Source organism: Nicotiana sylvestris, chromosome 12, assembly GCF_000393655.2.
Source record: "Nicotiana sylvestris chromosome 12, ASM39365v2, whole genome shotgun sequence".
In the NCBI taxonomy this organism is placed as follows: Eukaryota; Viridiplantae; Streptophyta; class Magnoliopsida; order Solanales; family Solanaceae; genus Nicotiana; species Nicotiana sylvestris.
In genome coordinates, this window is record NC_091068.1 from 20002256 (window position 1) to 20026745 (window position 24490).

The following is a 24490-nucleotide window of genomic DNA, read 5'->3' on the forward strand; positions in this document are numbered from 1 at the left end:
GAGGCTGCGGGAAGAGCAAACTTGGAAAAAAATTAAATACTTTAGATTTTTATCCTTAGCAGTAGAAGTATATGATGATAGAGGATGAGTAGTTTTGCTAGGAATTGGGACTTGTGTCCAACTAACCAGACTGCCAGTTTTGCTTCTTTTTTTTCCCCCTTCTTTGGCAACTGATCTGTACATTTCTCTACTTGGTAATAAAAGTTTTATTTACCAAAAAAAAAAAAAAAAGAATCTAGCAAATCATTTGGACCATCAAACAGCAGTTGCCTATATAGCATAAATAATTCTAAAGGTACACCATATCTTGCACTTTATCCAATACAATACAACATCAGTTGGACATGGTTCATCCCATGACATTGAATGTGAGAAAATTTGATTTTTTGTCTGGACACATAGTTGTGTATCCTCAGAGTGTCTCAGGAGAGATCCTACTTCTCTTTTATCTTCGATTAGATGCAAGGTCAAAATAAGAGGAATGAGAGAAAATTCAACTCCAAAGCTAGACTATTCCCTCAACCTTGGTTGGAATTTTATGTACTATTTATGTGGTTTACAATTTGGAAGTTATAGATTCTAGAGAATCACAATCTAGTCTGGCTGATTACAGTATTAACTAAGAAAGAAGAGATGGGGAATATGATGATTGATTATTCCCTCAGGCTATTCAGGGTTAAATGACCTTTACAAGGATTACAAATAAGGAAAGAAATAATAGAGAATAATTGGATTCCTACAAAATCTCCTAATTACTTAATTACGGGGAATGGGATATGGGACTATTTCTATATTTACATAGTACATATTCTTGCCATATTTAACAAAATCAATATAAATCATTAGCATATCTTTTGTATTAGTTACCACAATCAACACCTCAAGTTGGAGTGTACGTGTCATAGGCTTCAAGCTTGTTGCAAAAGTGTCCAAACAAAGGTCCTTGGAGAGATTTGATAAGAGCATTTGCGGCCGTTGGATCCGACGAAGTTGCTACCTGTTGAGTCCCACATCGGTGCTTTAGGGATGGGATGGTGTCTTTATATGGTCTTGGTTAATCACCTCATTTGCTAGCTTGTGTTTGAGTGAGGCCCAAGGTCCACTTGTTTATCATGGTATCAGAGTCAGGCCCATCTCAATTTATTGTTTGTCCGATGTTTGGCTCGCATCTTATATTGTCCACACTCCAGATGTCCAATTTTGGGTGTGCGCGGGGAGAGGGTTGTTGAGTCCCACAACAGTGCTTTAGGGGTCGTATGGTCTCTTTATATCGTCTTGGGTAATCCTCACCTCATGAGCTAGCTTCTAGGGTTGGTTGAGTTAACCCAAGGTCCATTTCTTTATCAGTATCAACGCATCAAGACTTAATCTTCTACTTAAGAAATGAAAATCCACCTCTTTATACTTTGTCATTTCATGGAAGATTGAATTTGAGGGAATGTGAAGGGGAGCTTCAATGTCACATATCATTTTCATCTATTTGATTTTAACACGCCTTAACTCTTGGAGAAGTTGCAAAGGCCATAACTCGATATTTTAGTTCTATAACATCTCGTTTTTGCTTTTTCCAAGAGATTAGGTTCCTACCCATCATAACACAATATCTAGAAGTAGAACGTCTATCTCACTGAGAACCTGCCCAATCAGCATCAATATCCAACAATGTCTGACCGAAGCTTCTCTTCGTATAACACTATTTGTCCTGGAGCTCTTCTCATGTATCTAAAGGATGTGGACTACTACGGCTCAATGACCACTACGATGAAATTTGAGGAACTTATATGCCACACTTACTACAAATGAATTATTTGATTGTATGATGGTGGGATAATTCACTTTGCCAACCAGTCCTTGATATTGGTCAATCTTCCCATGGCTCCCCCTATCCAAAGTGTACCTTTTTAGTGAGATAACAATGCCTATCTTAAATTCTGCTAACTCAAAAATGGAATGTCTTGGAAATTGTTGTAGACCTAAAGTGATGGTATTAGATGATATATCGAGCCCAACTCTCTCTGAGCAACAAACCTTGGTGGTTGCTCCACATATACCTCGTAGGCTAACTCTCAGTGCATTTATTCTCAATATCCGGCTAATGAAGCGTCCAACAAAAGATTGCTGCTAAGGAGATAAGTAGAATGTGCGACTGTAATATCATAAATCTAAGTGCACCTGTTCACAACAAGGCGAGCCTTCTTCCAATCAATTTTGCTAGCAGGACTCGCTTTACGCAGCGACACCCAACATAAACTTAACCATTCGGTAACTAAACCAATTCCAAGTGTTATTAATGTAAAAAGCAGTCTCTATCATGACATCTCTCCACCTTTGACATTTCAATGCTTTGCTAATAGTTTTTGGTATAGGAACAATAGATAAGGTATACACAAATGTATAATATGATAGGGAGATGATAACTCAAATTGTGTGTGTATCTGTGTCATGAGAAGAGTTATCATTGGTGTTAACAGGAGGATGAGTACATCGGAAGTTAGACTCAAAGAAGAAAAAGATTGACTTGTGGTATTGGAAGAAAAGGAACTGGTAAACCCTGAGGATTAGATTTTTGTTCGCACTGATTGGTGAATGGTGAAAAGCAGGGAGACATATTAACTAAGGTTATGTCTATTAATATAATCTCTTTATCGTTTGATCATAGCATCTGAAACCTTTCTGAAGACAAGAGTATTCTAGGAAGACACACTTAATCGAATCTCAAGGTGAAGTTTGTCTTTTCTAGGACTGTGATCATCAACAAAATAAGTACATCCAAACATCTCAGTGGTAGATGATGTGGATTTTGAACAGGAAACAGAATGGAATATGGACTTTGAGGATCCAATACAGCAAAGAGCATTCTATTAATTAGATAACAAGCAGTAAGAATGGCATTCTGCCCAAAAAGAATAGGAATATGATGGTGTATAAGTAAAGTATGCGTAGTGTCAATGTCCATTTTTACATTCGGAGACTCCATTTTGTTGAGGAGTATATGCATAAGAAGTCTATGAGTGATTGCTTGAGAGAACATAAGACTGGCAAAGGGAGTGGATAAGTACTTGGTATTGTCACTGCATAATACCTTTACTAACACCATATTGATTGTGAATCTCAGTACTATTTCCGAAAGAGAGAAAATAATTATGAACGATCTTCATTAAGAACACCATTTTCAGCGGGAATAGCAATCAATAAAGCAGACAATATAATGAAACCCCAAACTTGAAACAACACGACTTGGACCAATATATAGAAGTGAACAATATCAAAGATAGACGATACTCTTGAATGGAAAGGGGATGGAATGAAACCACGCCTGTTGTATGATTGGCTTTCTTAATTATATTGAGTATATATGCAAGCACAATCGCCAAAGAGCTACAACATAGCAACTGTTCCAACAGTTGAAAACCTTCGGTACTAATTTACTCTAATATAAAGAACATAATAGACTGTCTCGAAATACTCTCAGAAAATTGATAATGATTCATTCAACCAGGAGAATTGCAAACGATCGCAAAAAAAAAAAATGATAATTCCAATGATCCAATTCAGAGATTGAGTTCTTTGGGAGCCAAGAGGATTACACACAGAGACCGTTTCAGCTAGTGCTAAGCCAATTAATATATTCTATTAATGTAACCTTAAGCTGTGCTTCAACATGAATAACAATTGATTAAGATATCCGGATTAACTTACTTCTCCACGTTGAAGCTTCAAGCCCCATCCCCGCGGCCCAACCCCCGAACCAAAAGAAAAATCTAACCAGCTTCTTTTCAATGTTTTGCTCCCCTCTATTCATCTTGCATTATCAGCATCAAAATTAGAGGAATAAATGAAAACAAGGGGAGATCAGGTATGGGAAGAAGATCAAGAGGCCATACAGGTTAATAAGTTTCAAGGAGCTTACCTACTGATGCCACTCTACCATTGTCAGATTGAGTTCGACCCACCTTAAACAGTGAAATGCACTAAATCAGCAAGAATTTTATTGAAATACTAGTAACACAATAATGCAAGTAATCTTACAAGCAATATCTTTTTCTTTTCATTTTTGATAAGTAATATTTTAGATATGTCAAGTTTAAATAACATGTGTATTTCTTCTATCCTCGTATAGCAGACCTTAAACTGAAGAGCCCTTGATATACCTTTGGATGTGACTTACGGCATTCTAATTGTTGTCACAAGGAGCTTAAAGAAACTGGTTACGCACGTTGACAGCAAAAAAAAAAAATATCAGGTCGTGTTGAAAGGATATGCCTTTAGTTGGTACATCGATTTAGATTACATACTAATCGAGAAGGGGTCACTTATAAAAGTAAAGGATTCAAGATCGAGTATCATTATAGGGGAGTTAATGTTTGGACCTCTGTGGGCAAACACGTCCACAAGATAATGTTGTAAGATATGTGGATGGTAAGATAAATGTGAGGTTGTAAACACTATACAATATGCAAAAGTACAATAATTGACAGTGCAAAGTTGACAAGGGAGACTAAAATCACATGGAGACAAGTTATCTGAAAAACTCTACAACCAATTGGAGTGCAGACTTAGTTAAGAACAGAACAGAATAGACGCAAAAGAATCCATACAAGCGATACCAACTAGGCGGGGATTAAACTTATTTACTCTCTTATTATGTTCCCGTGCTAACAACTAGTCTTTTAAGATTGATTAAGGACTTGTATGACAGATAAGCATGAGATTTTGAGAAATTCATTTTAGACGACAACTAATCTGTCTTTGAAGACTAAATGAAGTAGGTCTAAGTAGCAGAATGGATGTAAATGATTCAAAGAACTGAACCAACTAGTTTGGGATTGAGATTAGTTGATTGGTTCATTAATTGAAAGTCAATGCTAAACTATCACTGTGAAGGACATTTAATTTTTCATTGGGAATATCTCGTGATCAAGCAAGAGTCATTTTTGAATCACTTTTTTTATTCTTTTTTTATATCTATAATTGTGTCCCATCTTTGCACTAAATTCATAATTCACAGAATTGGAATTTCGGACCAGAGCTCCGAATTTCAGTAAATGCACCTGGAACTTGGAACTAACTGTATTCACAGATACCAGGGAACACATTAATTTGCCTGCTAAACAATTCTAAAAGTTCATAACGCGATATGACTTTACATACAATAAACCAGACTTGCTTATCAACGTATAAAACAAAATAGACCAACCTTGATCCTTTCCAAAGTTCTCTACAAGGTTCACAAGTTTTGAATAGTATAATCTACCCACCAACAGAAAGTTTCAGGAAAAAGTAAAAGGAGAAGAAGAAAAAATGTATAGAGTATACAATCAGAAAAACAAATGTAAAAACACTAAAGCAGTAGGCTCCCAAAATTTTGGAGATGCTTTAAATTTGCTTGAAGTTTAGTATTTTGTAGACTGCAAGACTACCATTATACGGATCATGATTAACCCAAGGAACCTCAAAAGCAGACCAGTAGTACCTGGCTAGGCAAAGCACCATTCAGAAATTTGGCTACAGTTGCTAATTTGTGGCCCTTGTTTGCTGCTGGATCCTTATCAGCATCATCTCCCTCCTAAATTATCACAAATCACATGCAGCAGTTAATGTTAGAACCTAATGATATCCCTGGTTTTGGAAAAGCAACTGCGTCACTGAGCAGTTTGACATAATTCTATATTTTATATTTGTGAAACAAGAGGAAAAGCGAGAAACCCTACTATTTATATTACAACAAAGTGCTCCAGAGTCTTTTTTTTTTAATCGGAGAAATAATGTGAGCTTCCTCACTACTGAGAATCCTAAGAAATATACTACACAATAAACTATGAATATACTGCACAATATTCTACTACTCAAGTACAATTGTACACATTGTAACACACTCCCACAAGTTGAACCACATGATCATTCGGCTCCAAGCTTGCTGTACATATATTCTTGGACTTCGGAGTGCATTAGTTTCACCAATCGATGGCTGCATTCATAAATTAAGTGACCATTGATCTCAAAATATTTGGTCCTCTAAAATACAGACTCAGATGGAATATTTACCGCAACTTGATTGTCAAATCAGTTTCATCCATACTAACCTTCTGAATTTTTAACTCAAACAACTATTTCAACCACATAAGCTTGGTTGTAGCCAAAGGCATGGCTACATTTCAAATTTTGCTCTTGATCTGGCAATTATATTTTCCTTTGTACTTCTTCAAGAATAATGTTTTACCCAATATACGTGATCCAGATGTCGACCAACTATCACATCTAGTCTATTTCATTATGTAACCAGATAAGTTTGTACTTCAGTATTTTCTCGCTTTTGGTATAGAAGTTCTCAACTCCAAATATTTTTTATATATCAAAAGATTCGGACCACTGCATCCTGATGGCTGTCACAAGGATCTAGTAATTTGAGTCATCTCGCTTCTTTAGTCGAGAAATGATTAAAGACTTCATTCTAGTACCTCACTCTCTTCCTGGCCATCTCCGGTAATTACAATGCCATCCAATAGACAACAAGGGCTGGATCCATCCATATGAGAGTGCTTATAAAAAAACAGACATGGGAGCTCTAATTAAAAGGCCTTGACCAAGACCCAATTGAGGATTTAGACCCAGGTTTTAATTCTTCAATATATAAAGCCTTTTTAAGATTATTTTTAACAACAACAACAACCCAGCATAATCCCACTTAGTGGGGTCTGGGGAGGGTAGTGTGTACGCAGACCTTTAAGATTATTTTTAAGATTACTGATAATTAATCTGATCAACATTATGTAATGTTAGAAACCAGCTCCAAAATTCTAAAATTTATGAATTGGTCCAAAGCAACGTTCCAATTTATGTGAACCTATTTCCTTTTTTATCCGTTCCAAAAAGAATGCCCCCTTTCTAAATTTAGAAATAATTTAACTTAAATTTCCAATTCTACCCTTAATGAGAAGATTTTATAGCCATACAAATACTCTGACTTGTTTAGCACCACAAATTTCAACAAGGGCGGACCCACGTGTTACTAAGCGGGTTCACTTGAACCTGCTTTATCAAAATAACAGTACTGTGTTCCTTAGTAATTTATGTTTAAAATAGGGAAAATACGTATATAGTGTTATATTTGAACCCACTTGATGCAAACATTACGTCTGTAAACATGTTCATGTGGGTTCAAAGCTTCAGCGAGTCGCGTATTTGAGTCGCGTTCACCCTTGCATTCATTTTATAATTTTTCCTTTTCTGCTTGTATTAAGACAGAGAATGTGCAAATGGGTAGGCCTAGTGAGCTACCATAGCTTTGCCAGGCCAATCTAACCAGCAACCACAACTTACCTTGTAAAATTATTAATCCAATTATTTCTGTTGTCTTATTCTCTATTTTACTTCATATTTTTAACTTAATTCAATAGAAATCGACTTTGTTTTACTTTAAAAAATTAAACCTTTCTACAAAGTGATTTTTAATTCTCTATTTCATAAATTTTGCTAAATCATGCAATTATATTTGATGAAATTATTTATAATTTGTAAGTTTATTTTGAATTTTTTATTTGTTTTATATTAGAAAAATTGGTTTAATGTATTGGCCGTCTTTCTTTAATTATTGGTATTAATTTAGTTTAGATTGCAACTCTTTTTTATTGTCCACTATTTGTAAATAATACCTTCTTAGTTATAAACACAAAAGAATTTAATATTCAGTTATCTGTCAAATTTTTTGGAGTTAATAAATTTTTTAATTGGTTAAATGATTTTCTTGTTAAAGTTTAACAAGATTTTGAAAAGGCAAAATGGCCTCCGGGCCACTTAAACTTGTACCCACTTGTCAGCCCGGTAGACACTTGTACTTGACGGAAGAATATCAATAAACACATCCAGCGCGTTCCTCAATCGCTATGACCCAACTGGCACATCATATTCTTAACCTATTATTGTTTGACATATGTAATTTGTAGGTCCCAATCTCTTTTTACCAATTTATTAAAAAAATTAAAACCTTTTCCTTTCTCTTCTTCTTCTTCACCATGGCAGCACCATCACTACAACTACATGTTTCTTCCACCATGAATGAACACCACCTCCATCCACTCTAAAATCCCCCAAATCAATAATGAACGCCATTCTTCTCTACTAAAACTCCCAAGTGAATAAAAAAGTAAAAAGAGCACAGATAAAATCAGTAAAATCCAAACGAATCAATAAAAAGAACTCTCTTCCATTATCTTCTCCAAAACTATCTTTGAAAATCCCCATACAAATTAGTAAAAGGAAGAAAAAAAATTGCCAACAATCTCAAGTGGGAGTTCACTGATACATAAATTCAAAATCATCTCTAAAATTTTCAATCTTCAACACCCAATTAATTGATTTTTTCAAAATTGAAATTTTGTTCTTTATTTTGTTCTAACCAGCATTTTCATGTCAGGTTTGTTAGAAGGTGGTTGAGGGGGAAGTAGGAGGAGAGGCGAGAAAAGAAAGGAAGAGGGGAAGGGAATCGGATGAAGGGAATCGGATAACAACAAAATGAAAGAGTGAAAGAGGAAGAAAGAGGAGAAGGGAGGGCGTGGGGTGGGTGAGAGTTTTCACCTTTTTCAATTTTTTCTTTTTTTTTTTTCCTTTTAATTTGCTTTCTTTTCTGATTTTAATATTTTTTAATGAAAATTGTTATATTCACGCGTGTTTGTATCGTGGTTTGCACGTATTTGAGCCACATCATTTAAGTCGTTGCCTCATAAGCATGGTCAATGGTCAAAGGTGTTTATTAGTACTCATTCCGTTAAGTACAAGTGTTCAAATGGGAAACTTATAAGTTTATCTACCGGGCTGACAAATGGGTATAAGTTTAAGTGGCCCGGAGGTCATTTTGCCTTTTGAAAAAGTAAAAATTTGTTAAATTAAATAGATAAGAGTGTTTGGTGAAAAAAGATAAATTGCTCAAAAACTTAGGAGCAAATAGTTTTTGTACTTTTAAAAGGCCAAAATTTGTAAAATATAGCGTGCACTCACTTTCAAATGACTTAATTTAAACATTATAAAGAAAAGAGACAAAAAAAGAAGAAAAGAATTAACAAAGCATGACCAAATTCGGTTTGCCATGTTCGATACCGCATATAATATCGATGTGCGTCATCTTAAATTGAACCAGTGTTTAAAAAAGCGCCCGCTTCCTCGCTTTAAGCGAGAAGCGATGCGAAGCGAGAAGGTGCACGCTTCATATGGGTGAAGCGACTCAGGTATAAAAAAGCGACCGCTTCCCACTAAAAATCGAGAAGCGATCAAGCGATGCGATGCGAAGGAAGCAGCCGCTTATGTGTTTTAAAACAGACCCAACCCTATTCTATTAAAAACGAAATCAGTTGTATCTTTCAGTAAATGAACAGCAACAGCAGCGACTAGGGTTTTAAAGCAGAGCATCTGATAGCATCGACTAGGGTTCTTCTTCTTCTTCAAGTTCAAGTCTTCAACAACAACAAGTCGTCGTCTTCTTCTTCTTCTTTCACCGTTTAAACGTCCAAATAGCAGCGAAATGCTGGCGAACTTTTTTTTATCTTCGGTTCTTTCTCAGAATTGATGTCAATCCTTGGGTTCTTCTTTCTCTGCCCAGTTTTTAACAGAGAATTACTGCCCTTCCTCTAATTTTTATATCCTTTATTCTTATTCTTATTTTATTTTAATTTAATTACTGCCCAGTATTTATTTATTTATTTTTTTTAAATTCCGCTTCACTTCAAAAAAGCGAACGCTTCGCTTCTCGCTTTAAGCGAAATGGGGGTTGTCGCTTTTCCTCACTTCACGCTCTTCACAACATTGAATTGAACCCACTTGTGCAAAATCCTGGGTCCGCCGCTGGTTTTAAAATAATTATAGCCACACAAATATTATGATTTGTTTAGGACCACAAATTTTAAAAAATTTCATTTCTTTCTTAAACTTCGTGCTCAGTCAAAGAGGTTCACGTAAATTAAAACGGAAGGAGTAAAATATATCAACATAGAAATAGAAAAACATATTCCCCTCTATCAACCCCCATTCCCGTGCTGATTTTCTTCCCTCTTTTAAGTCAAAATTGCTCTCAGAGTTTCTCAAATTCAATGGTTGAGCTCGCATCTGAATCTTTTGCTCTTCTTGTTCCTTATCTCTTCATAATTTCCATCCATTCTCTAAGCTGCTATTGTGAATCCTTAAAGCTTTTTGAAAAAAAAATATTCAACATCAAGTTATGTTTTCTGCTTACATTGGCTTAGACATTACTAATAAGAGCTATACTTGGTGATTCATTCATCTGGTAAGCTTTAAATCTTCTTTTGAATTGACATTATAAGTATCGGTTCTGCAGATATACAACAATAAACCCAGTGTAATCCCATAAATGGGGTCTGAGGAGGGTAGTGTGTACGCAGACCTTACCCCTACCTTATAGAGATAGAGAGGTTGTTTCTGATAGACCATCGGCTTAGGTTCTGCAGAAATACACTTTCTGATAGTTTGCATCTTTATTCTTTATAGCCCATTGTTGGTTTAGTTTACTTCAATTATTGACCATTCTAGATTTACGGAGGACAATAAAGTTGAATTTAGTTATATATCTCTCTCTTCGTCACCTTTCACCTTTCACCTTTCACCTTTCACCTTTTAGATCTATCTTCCTCATTCTCTTCCTGTAGCACCCCGGAAAATTTCGAAGTGCTTAAGCGCTATTAGAAAGTTGAAGTGTGCTAATTACATTATTTTGTGTGCAGACGAGAACTATTAATATGATAGATATTAATTGAATATGATAATAAGTGTACGAGGTGTATTTGAAATTATAGGTCATAAGGAGAGCCCTTGGGGCAAATCAAGATGGAAATTACATGATAGACTAAAGTTCCAAATGAGTACGCATAAGACCTAACTTTAGACGATCATATATAGATATATATAAAGAGTTATGTGGATTACAACCTATCAAATTAAAGGTCTTTGAGTCTAGTTTCTAACGCTTCAAACTGTTTCTCATTTGGACATTCCTACAAGAAGTTATGACCAAATTATCAAAGGCTGGCGGAGGAGTCTGCGGATGCGAAGCATCCGGGGCCGCGTCCGAAAGAATGGCTGGCAGTGAAGTGCCGGCATAGCATCCAAGGCCGCGTTCGAAGCCCAAAAATCTGGGCCTATAAATACCAAGTCGGGGGAGAGAGTATTTTGACTATTGGGGGTTAGGCTTCTTGAGGTGAAGGGGCAATTTTAAGCTCAAATAAAGTTCAATCGACCAAGGTAAGTTGTTAATGTTGTTTTGGGTTGATTCTTACTCAATTTACATGGGTTCTAACATCATTCTAACATCCAAATTCGGGATTTCATCATCAAATCCTCAAGAACACAGAAATCACCAAAGTTATGATTTTTCAAGATTGATCTACTAGAGGTAATTTCAATGCTTCAAACTCGTTTATTATGAGTAGTTAGAAGTATTTGAAGTATTTGTTACACGTTTTATTGGTTGAAGATTGGATTATAAAACTCTAGTTCATAGCATGAATAGTACTTTTTAGAAAATAAGAGAGAAGATGAATGGTGAATCTTGGCGATGAAATTGATTGAATACAATGAAACTATGGAATTATTTGTCAGCAAAAGATGAAAGTGATCAATTAAGTAATCATCCGAATTGTATATTGTGCAAGTTTTGATTATGGAAGATGATGAATAGTAACTTGGTGGCATTGGACAATTGATGTAGTATCATTAATGACTTCGAATTGGTATTAAAATATAAGGATGAAGTTGAATGGTCTAGCTTGTAAATCTATTTGGCGATTTGAGTTGTTGGAGGCTTGTAGTCAATTTATGAGCCATATATGGATATTGATTAATATCTTAGGTCATATTTTGATGTAATTAGGATATCTAATTGTAGATATCGACTTGTTGGTGATGTTGAGCTTTTTAATGAATATTGGAATGATGGAAGAGGATTGAAAGCTTGTGAATGTTAATAAAACGAAAGCGAGGTAGGTTGATTAAAACTTATTCTTTCTTGAGGGACTTTCTCTAAAAGCATGTTTCAAGTTAATACTTAAGTTGTTTGCAAATGTGCTTTTGTGCTTGTGGGGACAAACAAGTACGGATGTCTCCATGTACTAAAATATTATGTTGCATATGTAGTAGGGGCGGATCTACAGTCTAAAAAATGGTTCACGTGAACCCATGGTCCTCAGGTTAAAGTATAGATATGATATACATAATTTGGCGAAAATAGATATATATATTTGATGGAACCCATGGTCAAAAGAGATGAAGTGGTGCACTGATTTTGGTCTCTTATTTCTAATAACCTTAAGGTCAGGGGATCGAATCCCCTACCAACTTTTTTGTTTAATTTTTTTTTTAAAAGTAATGGTGAACCCATCGTCCGAAAATCCTAGATCCGCCTCTGATATGTAGTGTCATGCCGTTTTGTAAAATTTTATTTTAAATCTTGTTGGCAAAATGACACTCAAGGTAAATGTTATAAGTTTTTATCAAAACTTACGTATTGACAAGAGTATACATATTTGAGTGCTAAAGATAATTTTTATGGAAAGTATTTTTTTTTGGAAATTGATGTGCAAAATAGCTCTTGTGGTATCTTTTAAAGATTGATGTTAACTTGCTAAAGGATTTAGCATGTAAAAGGTTGTTTATTTAATTTTTGTTCAAATGATTTAGATTTTTTATAAATGCTATGATTTGATAAAAATAGATCCTTTGAAGCTACTATGCTATGAATCTATTTTTGAAGTATCAAATGTTTTGAGAGTTACTTGTGTTCACCGAAATTGACTTCGGATATATTGTGTTCGTTGTCATGAAACTATACATGCCAGTGTAGGCGTAGATGGCCACTTTGTGGTATAGACTACGGTAGAGTGTTCTCCATCGAGAGAGTACTATTTTGTGCTAGTATTAGCATGGCTGAGTGGATTCGTACGCCACTACGATAAGACGACCTGAGCAAGTAGGGTATATGATACTTGCCGCTAGGTACATAACCTAGTTAACTTTCTTATGTCGGTGATGGTATAGTACTCCCAGTGAAAGGTAAGGATGATTTTCTTATGTTTACGCCTAAGGAGCCGAAAGCGATTTCGATGACTTAAAGCATATGAAATGATTTTGTAATCTTGGATTAGATGTAAATGTTTTAAAAGTTTATATTGTGGGTTATATTTCACTTGCTTGTTATTTAAAATAAAAAGGGTCATGAATTGATAAAATTTCTTATCGTTTTATATCAAATATTGGTGCAATATTTTTTTATAAAGTTTGTCCCAAGAACTTTAAGTTAGAGAGAGTCTATGACACTTATTGAGTATCGTTGTGGTGTACTCAGCCCTTAGGGGCCGCCTCCAGGGCACTGCTTACTTTACATGTTTCAGGATGATGTATGATATGTGGCATGCGGTCAGGCCAGGATGACTCTCTTTCCGAGGTATTATGAAGCACCACTTTTATTTCGTGGTAGCTATCATGTTCTTCCTTATTTTATTTTGTTAGAATTACTCCAATCGTTGGTTCTATTCTTTGGTATAGAGGCTCCATAGATAGTTGTGAAAGGTTGTAGTAACGGGGTTGTACACGACATTCTTGAAAGTATATTTATTTTACTTAGTCTCATAGTTATTATTATGAAAGGGCGTCATGTGTGATTTTGAATTGGAAAATATTTTATCATTTAACTTGAAAATATATAAGATTTTCAAGGAGCTTCTGCAGTTAAATTGGTTTTCATGCATATGATGATTTGGGTGCATCAATGGTTTGGTTCGCTCGGGTCAGGTAGTGTGCCTGGTACCAGTCACGTGGTTTTGGGTCATGAAACTTCCCCCATTAACGCAACCGTCTAGCACCTTCGCCGGTGGCCCGGGTAAGGTACTAACCCTTCTTCTCTCCCCCTCTCTTGCTTTCTCTGCCCATCCTCCTTTCTTTCTCTTTCTCTCTCTTTCCCCCTACTTACTCTCTTTTCTTTCTCCACTGCGACTGGCCAGAATACGGCACCGGAACTCCGTGTATCTTGGCGCTTCTCTCTCTCTATTTCTCTCCCCTTCGCCAACTACGTTTGTGTGGGAATTTATCGGCCGATTCCGCCCAGACCAGTCAATTTTACGGCGTAGTCCCATCACGTGCCGGCGCATGAGCTCCTGTCCAGGTAGTTTTCCGGCGCGTCTCCTCCCAGTGATCGAGGCTCAAGAACGACCGGCCCAGGTTTCTCGGATTTTCCCTTTCAGCCAGCTCGTCGCGATCCATCACCGCCGGCCAGATTCCCGTTAAATTCAAGAGCTGCAATCCAGGTTCTATTGTTCCTCTCTTGTCTTGATATTTTGATAGTTTGATATTTTAGCTTAATTGTATCTCCTCGCCTGCCTATCTTTGTTCTTGAATCTTTAGTTAGTATTTTCCCTAGCATTGACAAATTAGTTGCATTAGTGATAGCTTTGCCTACCTGTTTATATTGTTATCTACTTGTTTACATCTTTATTTTGAATCTTTATTTAATATATCCCCTAGTAGTTCTGCTTTAGTTTTGTACATTTTCTTACTGACCTTTAGTTGTAGATTATAGTCCCCTTTAGCTCTTTTTGTGTATTTCTTCACCTGTTTTTCTGACATTTAGTTGTAGATTATAGTTCCCTTTAGTTCCTTTATTTTACTTCTTCACTTGTTTTGAGACCTTTAGTGGTAGATTATATTTTGATTATTCATTTTATTTTTGTAGCTTGTTTTCGGATAGTGTTTGCATAGTGAACCCTAGATTATAGTGGCTTTGATGAACGATGGTAGGGTGAGGTCTTGTCCTCGGGGGTGTCATCGCGGGGGAGGGGGTGCGAGGGGTAAAAGGGCTAAGGGAGCTACTAGGCTGAGAGTGGGGTCTTGAAACATAGAAACTTTGACTGGAAAATCTGTAGAGTTAGTGAAAATTCTCGAGAAAAGGAAGATTAATATAGCTTGTATACAGGAGACTACATGGTAGGAAATAAGGCGCGGGATGTGGACGGGTTCAAACTATGATATTCTGGGAAGGTGGGGGCAGGAACGGGGTAGGTATCTTGGTTGATAAGGACCTCCGTGATCTAGGGGTGGAGGTTAGGAGGGTGAATGACATGTTGATGACTATTAAGCTAGTTGTTGGAGGTTTTTCTTTGAACATAATCAAGGTATGCACCCCAAGCAGGCTTGGATGAGGAAGTCAAGAAGCGTTTCTGGGAGGATTTGGATGAAATAATGCATGGTATCCCGCATACCGGGAAGCTTTCCATAGAAGGAGATTTCAATGGCCACATTGGAGAGAGTCTAGGGGTATGACGATGTGCATGGTGGCATTGGTTTTGGAGATAGAAACGGAGAAGGAATGTCTCTGCTAAACTTTGCTAGAGCATTTGATTTGGTGATAGCAAACTCGAGTTTCTCGAAGAAGATGGAGCACTTGGTCACCTTCCGGAGTTCGGAGGCCAAGACTCCGATTGATTATCTACTCTGCAGGAAGTCCGATAGAGGTCTTTGCACGGATTGCAAGGTCATCCCGAGTGAGAACCTCTCGACCCTTCATAGGCTCCTGGTCATGGACCTTGAGATCACGAGGAAGAGGAGGAAGAGGGCGGTGTATAGCCAACATAGGATCAAGTGGGGAACCTTGACGGAAGCTAAAGTGCAGGAGTTGGGGGGTCAAGCTGATGACTATGAGGGCTTGGAAGAGTAGCGGGGGACGCAAGCGCTATATGGACCACGACTACGCAGTGCATTAGGGAAGCCACGAGAGAGGTATTAGGGGTCTCAAAGGGTTACTCCAGTGGTCACAAGGGAGACTGGTGGTGGAATAGAGAGGTGCAAGGAAAAGTGAAAACCAAAAAAGCAGCGTATCTGAAGCTAGTGGAAAGTGTAGACGAGGAGGAGAAGAGGGCGAATAGGAAGCAGTATAAGTTGGCAAAGAAGGAGACGAAATTAGCAGTTATGGCGGCCAAGACTGCAACTTTCAATCGTTTGTATGAGGAACTCGAGGGCCAAGGTGGGGATAAGAGGTTGTTCAGATTAGCCAAGGCGCGAGAAAGGAAGGCTCGTGACTTGGACCAAGTGAAGTGCATCAAGGACAAAGAAGGTAGAGTTTTGTTGGATGAGGGACTTATCCGTTAGAGATGGCAGACCTACTTTCGTAATCTCTTGAACGAGGAGGGAGACAGGAGCATTGTACTTGGTGATTTGGAACTCTCCGGGAGTCGTTGTGACTTTGGGTATTGTAGGCGAAATAGAGTTGATAAGGTTGAGGGGGCTATACGTAAGATGAGCAGGGGCAAAGCGACCGGCCCGGATGAAATCCCGATGGAGTTTTGGAAGAGTGCAGGCAAGGCGGGCTTGGAGTGGCTCACTAGGTTATTTAATGTCATTTTTAGAACGAAGAAGATGCCCAAAGAGTGCAGGTGGAGCATGCTGGTTCTTGTATACAAGAACAAGGGTGATATTCAAAATTGCAATAACTATCGGGGTATCAAGTTGCTTAGCCATACTATGAAAGCCTGGGAGAGAGTGGTAGAGCTAAGGGTGAGGAGGAGTGTGTCTATTTCCGAGAAACAGTTCGGGTTTGTGCCAGGACGTTCGACTACAGAAGCCATCCACCTTGTTAGGAGATTGATGGAGCAGTATAGGGAGAGGAAGGACTTGCATATAGTGTTCATCGACTTAGAAAAGGCGTACGATAAAGTCCCGAGGGAGGTTTTGTGGAGATATTTGGAGGCTAGAGGTGTACATGTTGCCTACGTTATGGTTAGAGGTGTACAAAGGAAACTCCGCACCAACCCGATAATTCGAGTCAAACCGAGAAAAAAACCCGACTATGGTTTGGTTTGATTTGGTGTTGGAAAAAAAAAACCCGACCATAATTGGTTTGGTTTGGTTTTAGCTAAAGAAAGTCAAACCGAAACCAAACCAACCCGACATTACATATATAGAAATTTTAGATATATTTATATATAAATATACTTATTGTGATGTAATTTATAAATATTTCTTAAATTTTTTCATAATTTTATCTTTTAAGGTATTATTTCAAGGTTGGATTTAGAACTTTTGAAAGTTCCAATAATGTTCCAATAAATTTTATAGCCATTAATATTAATAATTTAAATAATGCTAACTAAAGCTCAAACCAAAATCAAATCAATACTAATGCTAACAAAAGACATTAAATTCAATACTACGAACGGCAATGTATTGAATATCTATTTTTTGTTTTGCAATAATTTAGATAAAAATGCATAACCTATTTTTATTTTTTCTTTAGCGTTTAGTCATGTAATCAATACTCCCTTATTAGTCTACTTATTTTAGCATGACTTAGTACTTTTAGATTATATTTATTTTTATTATGCTTTCTAATTAGCAATATTTATATTATATAATTTTATTCTCTTTATTGTTGAATATTTTAGGATAATGCCATGATACATCTCATATTTTGTATTATTTTCTTAGAAAATATCTTATATGGTTGTATCTTGCTAGGATTAAGGAAATATTTTGAGCACAAGTTACATATTTTGTGCTACGAAGATTTTACGAAAAAAACCCCGAATAACCCGAAAACCCGAGAAAAACCGAGATTGAAAAACCCGAATTTTATTGGTTTGGTTTGGTCTTTAGATTTAATAACCCGACACAATTGGTTTGGTTTGGTAATTGCAAAATCCGAACCAACCCGACTTATGTACACCCCTAGTTATGGTGATTAAGGACATGTATGATGGAACAAAGACTCAAGTGAGGACGGTGGGTGGGGACTCAGACTATTTTCCGGTCATGATGGGGTTGCATTAGGGGTCGGCACTCATCCCTTTTTTGTTTGCCATGGCGATGGACTTATTGACGCGCTACATCCAACGGGAGGTGCCATGGTGCATGCTTTTTGCAGATGATATTGTATTGATTGACGAGACGCGAGACGGTATGAACGCGTAGTTAGAGGTTTGGAGGCAGGCCCTGGAGTCTAAAGGTTCAAGTTGAGCAGGATCAAGACAGAATACTTGGAGTGTAAGTTCAGTGGCGAGACTCAGGGAGGGGAAGGAGAGGTGAGGCTGGACTCGCAGTTCATCCCTAGGAGAGGAAGGTTTAAGTACCTTGGGTCTATTATTCAGGGGGATGGGGAGATTGATGAAGATGTCACACATCGTATTGGGGCGAGATGGATGAAATGGAGACTCACTTCCGATGTTTTGTGTGACAAGGAGGTGCCACCGAAACTTAAAGCAAAGTTCTACAGAGTGGTGGTCAGATTGACTATGTTGCATGGGGTGAAGTGCTGGCCAGTCAAGATCGCTCGTGACCATAAAATGAAGGTAGCAAAGATGAGAATGTTGAGATGGATGGGCGGGCACACCAGGTTAGATAGGATTAGGAATGATGTTATTCGCGACAAGGTGGGTGTGGCACCTATTGAGGACAAGATGCGTGAAGCGCGGCTTAGGTGGTTTGGTCATGTGAGGAGGAGGAGAACAGACGCCCCGGTGAAGAGATGTGAGAGATTGACATTGGAGGGCGTACAGAAAGGTAGAGGTAGGCCGAAGAAGAGGTGGAGAGAGATGATTAGGCAAGACATGGCGCAGCTTCAGCTGACCGAGGATATGACCCTTGATAGGAAGGTATGGAGGTCGAGGATTAGAGTAGTAGGGCAGGTATTCTAGAGTGTTCATAGCAGTAGTATTGGCACGCAGTCTCCATTTCTGTTGGTAGTAGGTTTTAATGACTAACCATTATTTTCTTTCATTGTTGATCACCTTTTTTGATAAGGTTCATTGTTGATCACCTTACTATCTTGTTGTTTTTATTATGCTTTTATATGACTTTTTGGTACTGTCCCTTCTTGTCTATATTTTCATTAATGTGGTGCTTATGCTTTCCTGAGCCGATGGTCTATTGGAAGCAGCTTCTCTATCCTCACAAGGTAGGGGTAAGGTCTGCGTACACACTACCCTCCCCAGACCCCACAGTGTGGGATAATACTGGGTATATGGTTGTTGTTGTAATAAAGTAGTAGCTGGTGATTATTTTGGAGAATGGGTTGAGAGTAAAACAGGATGGCCTGGCGTTCGAAGTCATAAGCAGGCCACCTATAACGATTTAATGGACAGCGTAATGTTATGTGGTGAGTTAAATATGAGCGACATATCCATTAGCTATATTATTAATGCTACTCCTAGAAAGGAAAACTATGCCCTTCCTACATCGCAAACAATTTGCAGGTGCGTCGATATCTTCGTGATGTTGGTAGGAATAGTTCTAGGCCTATTCTAAATATATGGGCGTCCGAAAGGTACGATAGAGGTCCAAATGTAGCAGCGGCAGCACCAAATAGGATGCCCACCCCACCAACTCGTTCATCAATCATTGAAGAATATACCCATGGGTTGGAGGATCTCGGAGAATGTCCAATGAATACGAAGATACCAAAAACAGAGTCCAGGCACATTTATCTTGATAAAACATGTTTTATCCTCAGAGATTTTTTCACGGATAAGAAGATGTTAGTTAAAGCACTGATGCAAGCTTCCGTAAAAAGGTCCTTTAATTTCTGTCCAAAAAAGAGCTATAAAAGATTGTGAGCCCGTTTGGACTAGCGAACACCAGCTTTTTAGCTTTCAAAGTGTTTGGCAAAATTAAAAAGTGCTTAAAACAAGCCAAAAGCCACAAGTTGGCCAAACCCAACTTATCCATTTTGGCTTAAAAGCCATTTTGCTTTGACCAACAAAATTACCTTTTTATCCCTTATAAGTTCTCTTAATTCCTAACATTATCCTCTCAACTCACTGAGTACATGACCCTTGATAGGAGGGTGTGGAGGTCGAGGATTAGGGTAGTAGGCAAGTATGTAGTCGAGTGTTCCCCCATGTACTCTCAATTTGATAGCTTTAGTATTAGTATGTTGTCTTTTACTCTTAGATTGGTTTTACTACATAGTGTATAATTGTTCGATAGCATTAGTATTAGCATGTTGTCTTTTATTCTTAGATTGTCATTACTACCTAACGTATAATTGTTGTTTTGGCTTCGGTTATCTTCTTTTATCTTGTTGTTAATACTTACTGCCTTCACTTCCCTTCATCCTTTCTTTAGCCGAGGGTCTATCGGAAATAGCCTCCCTGCCCTCCCAGGGTAGGGGTAAAGGGTAGGAGTAAGGCTGCGTACATCCTACCCTCCCCAGACCCCACTGATGGGAATTTATTGGGTTTGTTGTTGTTGTTTCTTCATTTTTCCACGATCGTTTCTCCTCTCCTTTCCTCTTCCTCTCCTTCATCGTCATTTTCTCACCGCTCGGTATTTAGCTCACCACGTGAAACCATATTGTCCATCAAATCGTTATAGGTGGTCTACTTACTGACTTCAAATGCCAATGCCAACTTATTTTACTCTCAACCCAACCCCTCAAAAATAATCACCAACTACTATTATATTGTCCTCCATAAATCAAGAATGGTGTATAATAAACGAAGCTAAACCATCAACAATAACAAATCCAGTGTAATCCCACAAGTGGGATCTGGGGAGGGTAATGTGTATGCAGACCTTACCCCTACCTTATGAAGGTAGAGAAATTTTTTCGGACAGACCCTCGGCTCAAGGAACAGTAAAGAAGTTAAACCAACAATGGTCTATAATAAATCAAAGATGCAGATCATCAGAAAGTATAAATTTTCAGAATCAATCCTTACAATGTCAAAGCAAAACAAAATTTAAAGCTTACCAAAATAACGGATCACCAAATATAGCCCTTATGAGTAATGCTCAATCCAATTTACGCAGAAAGCACAACCCAATATCAAAAAATAATTCAAAACGCTTCAAGGTGTGAGAAGGCACGGGAGAAAATATGATATATTGATATTGTGTGTTCAATACAATACAAGAGGTCCTTATTTATAGCTATACTATACAAGTACATACTACTCCTATTCCAATGTGGGACAAGACTACATTATGTGCCGGTGCATACACATCATATGTACCGAGCTTGTTACACATGTAACTAATACGAGAACCATTAAGAGACTTAGTGAAAATATCTGCTAGTTGATCATTCGATTTTACAAACTTTGTAACAATATCTCCTGAAAGTATTTTTTTCTCTAACAAAGTGACAGTCGATCTCAATGTGTTTAGTCCTCTCATGGAACACCGGATTTGAGCAACTGCTTGACCCAAACTAACTCACACGTTGCCATAGTCATGGCCCGATATTCCACTTCGGCGCTAGATCGAGCAACTACATTTTGTTTCTTGCTCTTCCACGAGACCAAATTACCTCCTACTAGAACACAATATCCAGATGTAGATCGTCTATCAGAAGGTGATCCTGCCCAATCAGCATCTGTGTACCCAACAATCTGCTCGTGGCCTCGATCCTCGAATAGTAATCCTTTGCCTGGAGCTGATTTTATATACCGAAGAATACGAACAACTGCATCCCAATGACTATCACAGGGAGAATCCATAAACTGACTTACAACACTCACCGGAAAAGAAATGTCAGGTCTCGTCACTGTGAGGTAATTCAATTTTCCAACTAACCTCCTATATCTCGTAGTCTCTAAGAGGCTCCCCCTGCCCAGGCAGAAGCTTAGCATTCGGATCCATAGGAGAGTCAATAGGTCTACAACCCATCATTCCAGTCTCCTCAAGAATGTCTAAGGCATACTTCCGCTGTGAAATAACAATACCTGAGCTAGACTGAGCGACCTCAATACCTAGAAAACACTTCAGTCTGCCCAGATCCTTAGTTTGGAAGTACTGAAAGAGATGTTGCTTCAGATTAGTAATACCATCCTGATCGTTGCCAGTAATAACAATATCATCAACATAAACCACCAGATAAATACACAGATTCAGAGCAAAATGCTGATAAAACACAGAGTGATCAGCCTCACTACGAGTCATGCCGAACTCCTGAATAATTGTGTTGAACTTACTAAACCAGGCTCGAGGGGACTGTTTCAAACCATATAGTGACCTGCGCAATCTGCATACACAACCATTAAACTCCCCCTGAGCAACAAAACTAGGTGGTTGCTCCATATAAACTTCCTCGTCAAGATCATCGTGGAGAAAAGCATTTTGTAATGTCTAACTGATAAAGAGGCCAATGACGTACAACAGCCATGGACAAAAAAAGACGAACAGATGCTACTTTAGCCACGGGAGAGAAAGTATCACTATAATCAAGCCCAAAAATCTGAATATATCCTTTTGCAACAAGACGAGCCTTAAGCCGATCAACCTGGCCATCTGGGCCGACTTTGACTGCATAAACCCAACGACAACCAACAGTAGACTTACCTGCAGGAAGAGGAACAAGCTCCCAAGTGCCACTCGCATGTAAAGCAGTCATCTCGTCAATTATAGCCTGTCGCCATCCAGGATGAGATAGTGCCTCACCTGTAGACTTAGGAATAGAAACAATGGACAAAGAAGATATAAAAGCATAATGAGGTGACGACAGACGATGATAACTTAGACCAACATAGTGGGGATTAGGATTAAGTGTGGACCGTACACCTTTGCGGAGTGCAATTGGTTGACTATGAGGAGACAAGTCCGCAGTAGGTGCAAAATCTGATGCAGGACGTGAATCACCTGGGCCTGATGCTGGATGTGGATGGCGATGATAAGTCAAGAGTGGCGGAGCTGCAGAAGGTTGAACTGGATTATGTGGAGGAACTGGACCTATAGGTGATGGACCTGGAGCTATAGATGGTGGAACGAGAGCTATAGGTGGTAGAGCTGGAGATGTAGAGGAAGATGGATGGGAGATAGTGACTGAATCTCCAAAAGAAGAAACTAGTAGTACCTCGGAAATATCTAAGTGATTACCTGGACCTGTGAAGTATGATTGGGTTTCAAAGAAGGTAACACCAGCGGACATAAGGTACCGCTGGAGGTCAGGAGAATAGCATCGATACCCCTTTTGCGTTCTCAAGAAACTAAGAAATACGCACTTAAGAGCACGGGGAGCTAACTTATCTGTTCCTGGAGTAAGGTTATCGACAAAACAAGTGCTTCCAAAGACACGGGGTGGAAGAGAGAATAAAGGTAAGTGGGGAAACATAACAGAGAATGAAACTTGGTTCTGGATAGCTGAAGATGGCATACGATTAATAAGATAGCAAGTTGTAAGAACTGCATCCCCCCAAAAATGCAACGGAGCATGAGATTGTATGAGTAGGGTACGAGCAGTTTCAATAAGATGTCTATTCTTTCTTTCAGCTACCCCATTTTGTTGAGATGTGTACGGACAAAATGTTTGATGAATAATCCCATGAGATTTCATAAACTGCTGAAATGGGAAAGACAAATACTCTGGGGCATTATCACTACGAAATGTGCGAATAGAAACCCCAAATTGATATTGAATTTCAGCGTGAAAGGTCTGGAAAATAGAAAACAACTCAAATCGATTTTTTATCAAAAATATCCAGGTGCACCTAGAATAGTCATTAATGAAACTAACAAAGTAGCGGAATCCTAAGGTAGAACTGACCCGACTAGGACCCCAAACATCTGAATGGACTAAAGTAAAAGGTGACTCTGCTCGATTATCAATACGTCAAGGGAAATGAGAGCGAGTATGCTTACCATGCTGACAAGACTCACACTCTAGAGCTGACAAGTGAGATAAACCAGGTACCATTTTCTGAAGTTTTGACAAACTAGGACGTCCCAACCGTTTATGTAATAAATCTGGTGAATCAGTAACAGGACAAGTTGTTGAAGGAAGACAAGATGTGAGTCCACGTGATTTAGCAAGAATAAGGTAATAAAGTCCATTTGATTCACGCCCGGTACCAATGATCCACCCTGTACTGCGTTCCTGTATAAAAACATGGTCATCAAGAAATAAAACGGCACATTTAAGTAATTTGGCTAGGCGACTAACAGCTATGAGATTAAAAGGACTATTAGGGACATAAAGAACTGAATCTAAAGGTAAGGAAGGAATTGGGCTTGCTTGACCTATTGCAGTTGCCATAGTTTGAGACTCATTGGCCATTGTGACTCTTGGAAGAGATTGAGAATATGAAATAGTAGTGAAAAGAAATTTGTTACCAGAAATATGATCTGATGCACCTGAATCAATGACCCAAGACTCCGAGGATGAAGATTGAGAGACACGAGTCACACTATTACCTGTTTGAACAACGGAAGCTATCTCAGAAGATGTCTGCTTACCTGCTTTGTCCTGAAGAAACTCAAAATAATCACTAAAGAAACCATCCGACTATTCGAAGTATCGGTTCCCATGTCGCTACAATTAATAGTAATAGGGTTAACTTGAAATAGTGAAAATTAGTAACTCCTTTGGGAAAACTGAAGAAATCGCTAAGAAAACACTGTTTACAGCAGGAAAACATAACACTGTTCTGCGCCGGAAAACACTGTAGCTCTCGGAATATTACTGTAGCAGCCGGAAACTATTCAAAGTGGTCAGAATGAAATAAAAACAATA

At 38.2% G+C, this 24490-nt stretch overlaps 1 protein-coding gene across 8 annotated transcripts in view; it reads right to left on the bottom strand.

Annotated features, from left to right (window-relative positions):
- Window positions 1-24490, bottom strand: part of LOC104219828 (dynamin-related protein 3A-like) — a 43892-nt gene that overhangs the window by 3592 nt on the left and 15810 nt on the right. For 4 of the 8 annotated variants that reach the window (XR_011404282.1, XM_070165043.1, XM_009770565.2 and 1 more), the window contains 2 exons: window positions 5474-5566; window positions 3911-3953 (listed from right to left, as the gene is read on the bottom strand). Coding sequence is in view for 3 of the 8 variants with exons in the window: in XM_070165043.1 (XP_070021144.1) it covers window positions 3911-3953; window positions 5474-5566 (136 nt within the window). In the remaining 5 variants the exon portion in view is untranslated. Of the gene's footprint in view, window positions 1-3699; window positions 3803-3904; window positions 3954-5473; window positions 5567-22323; window positions 22423-23619; window positions 23855-24090; window positions 24224-24490 lie in introns of those variants that run through there. The other 4 variants (XR_011404283.1, XR_011404284.1, XR_011404285.1 and 1 more) reach the window with 4 other exon arrangements.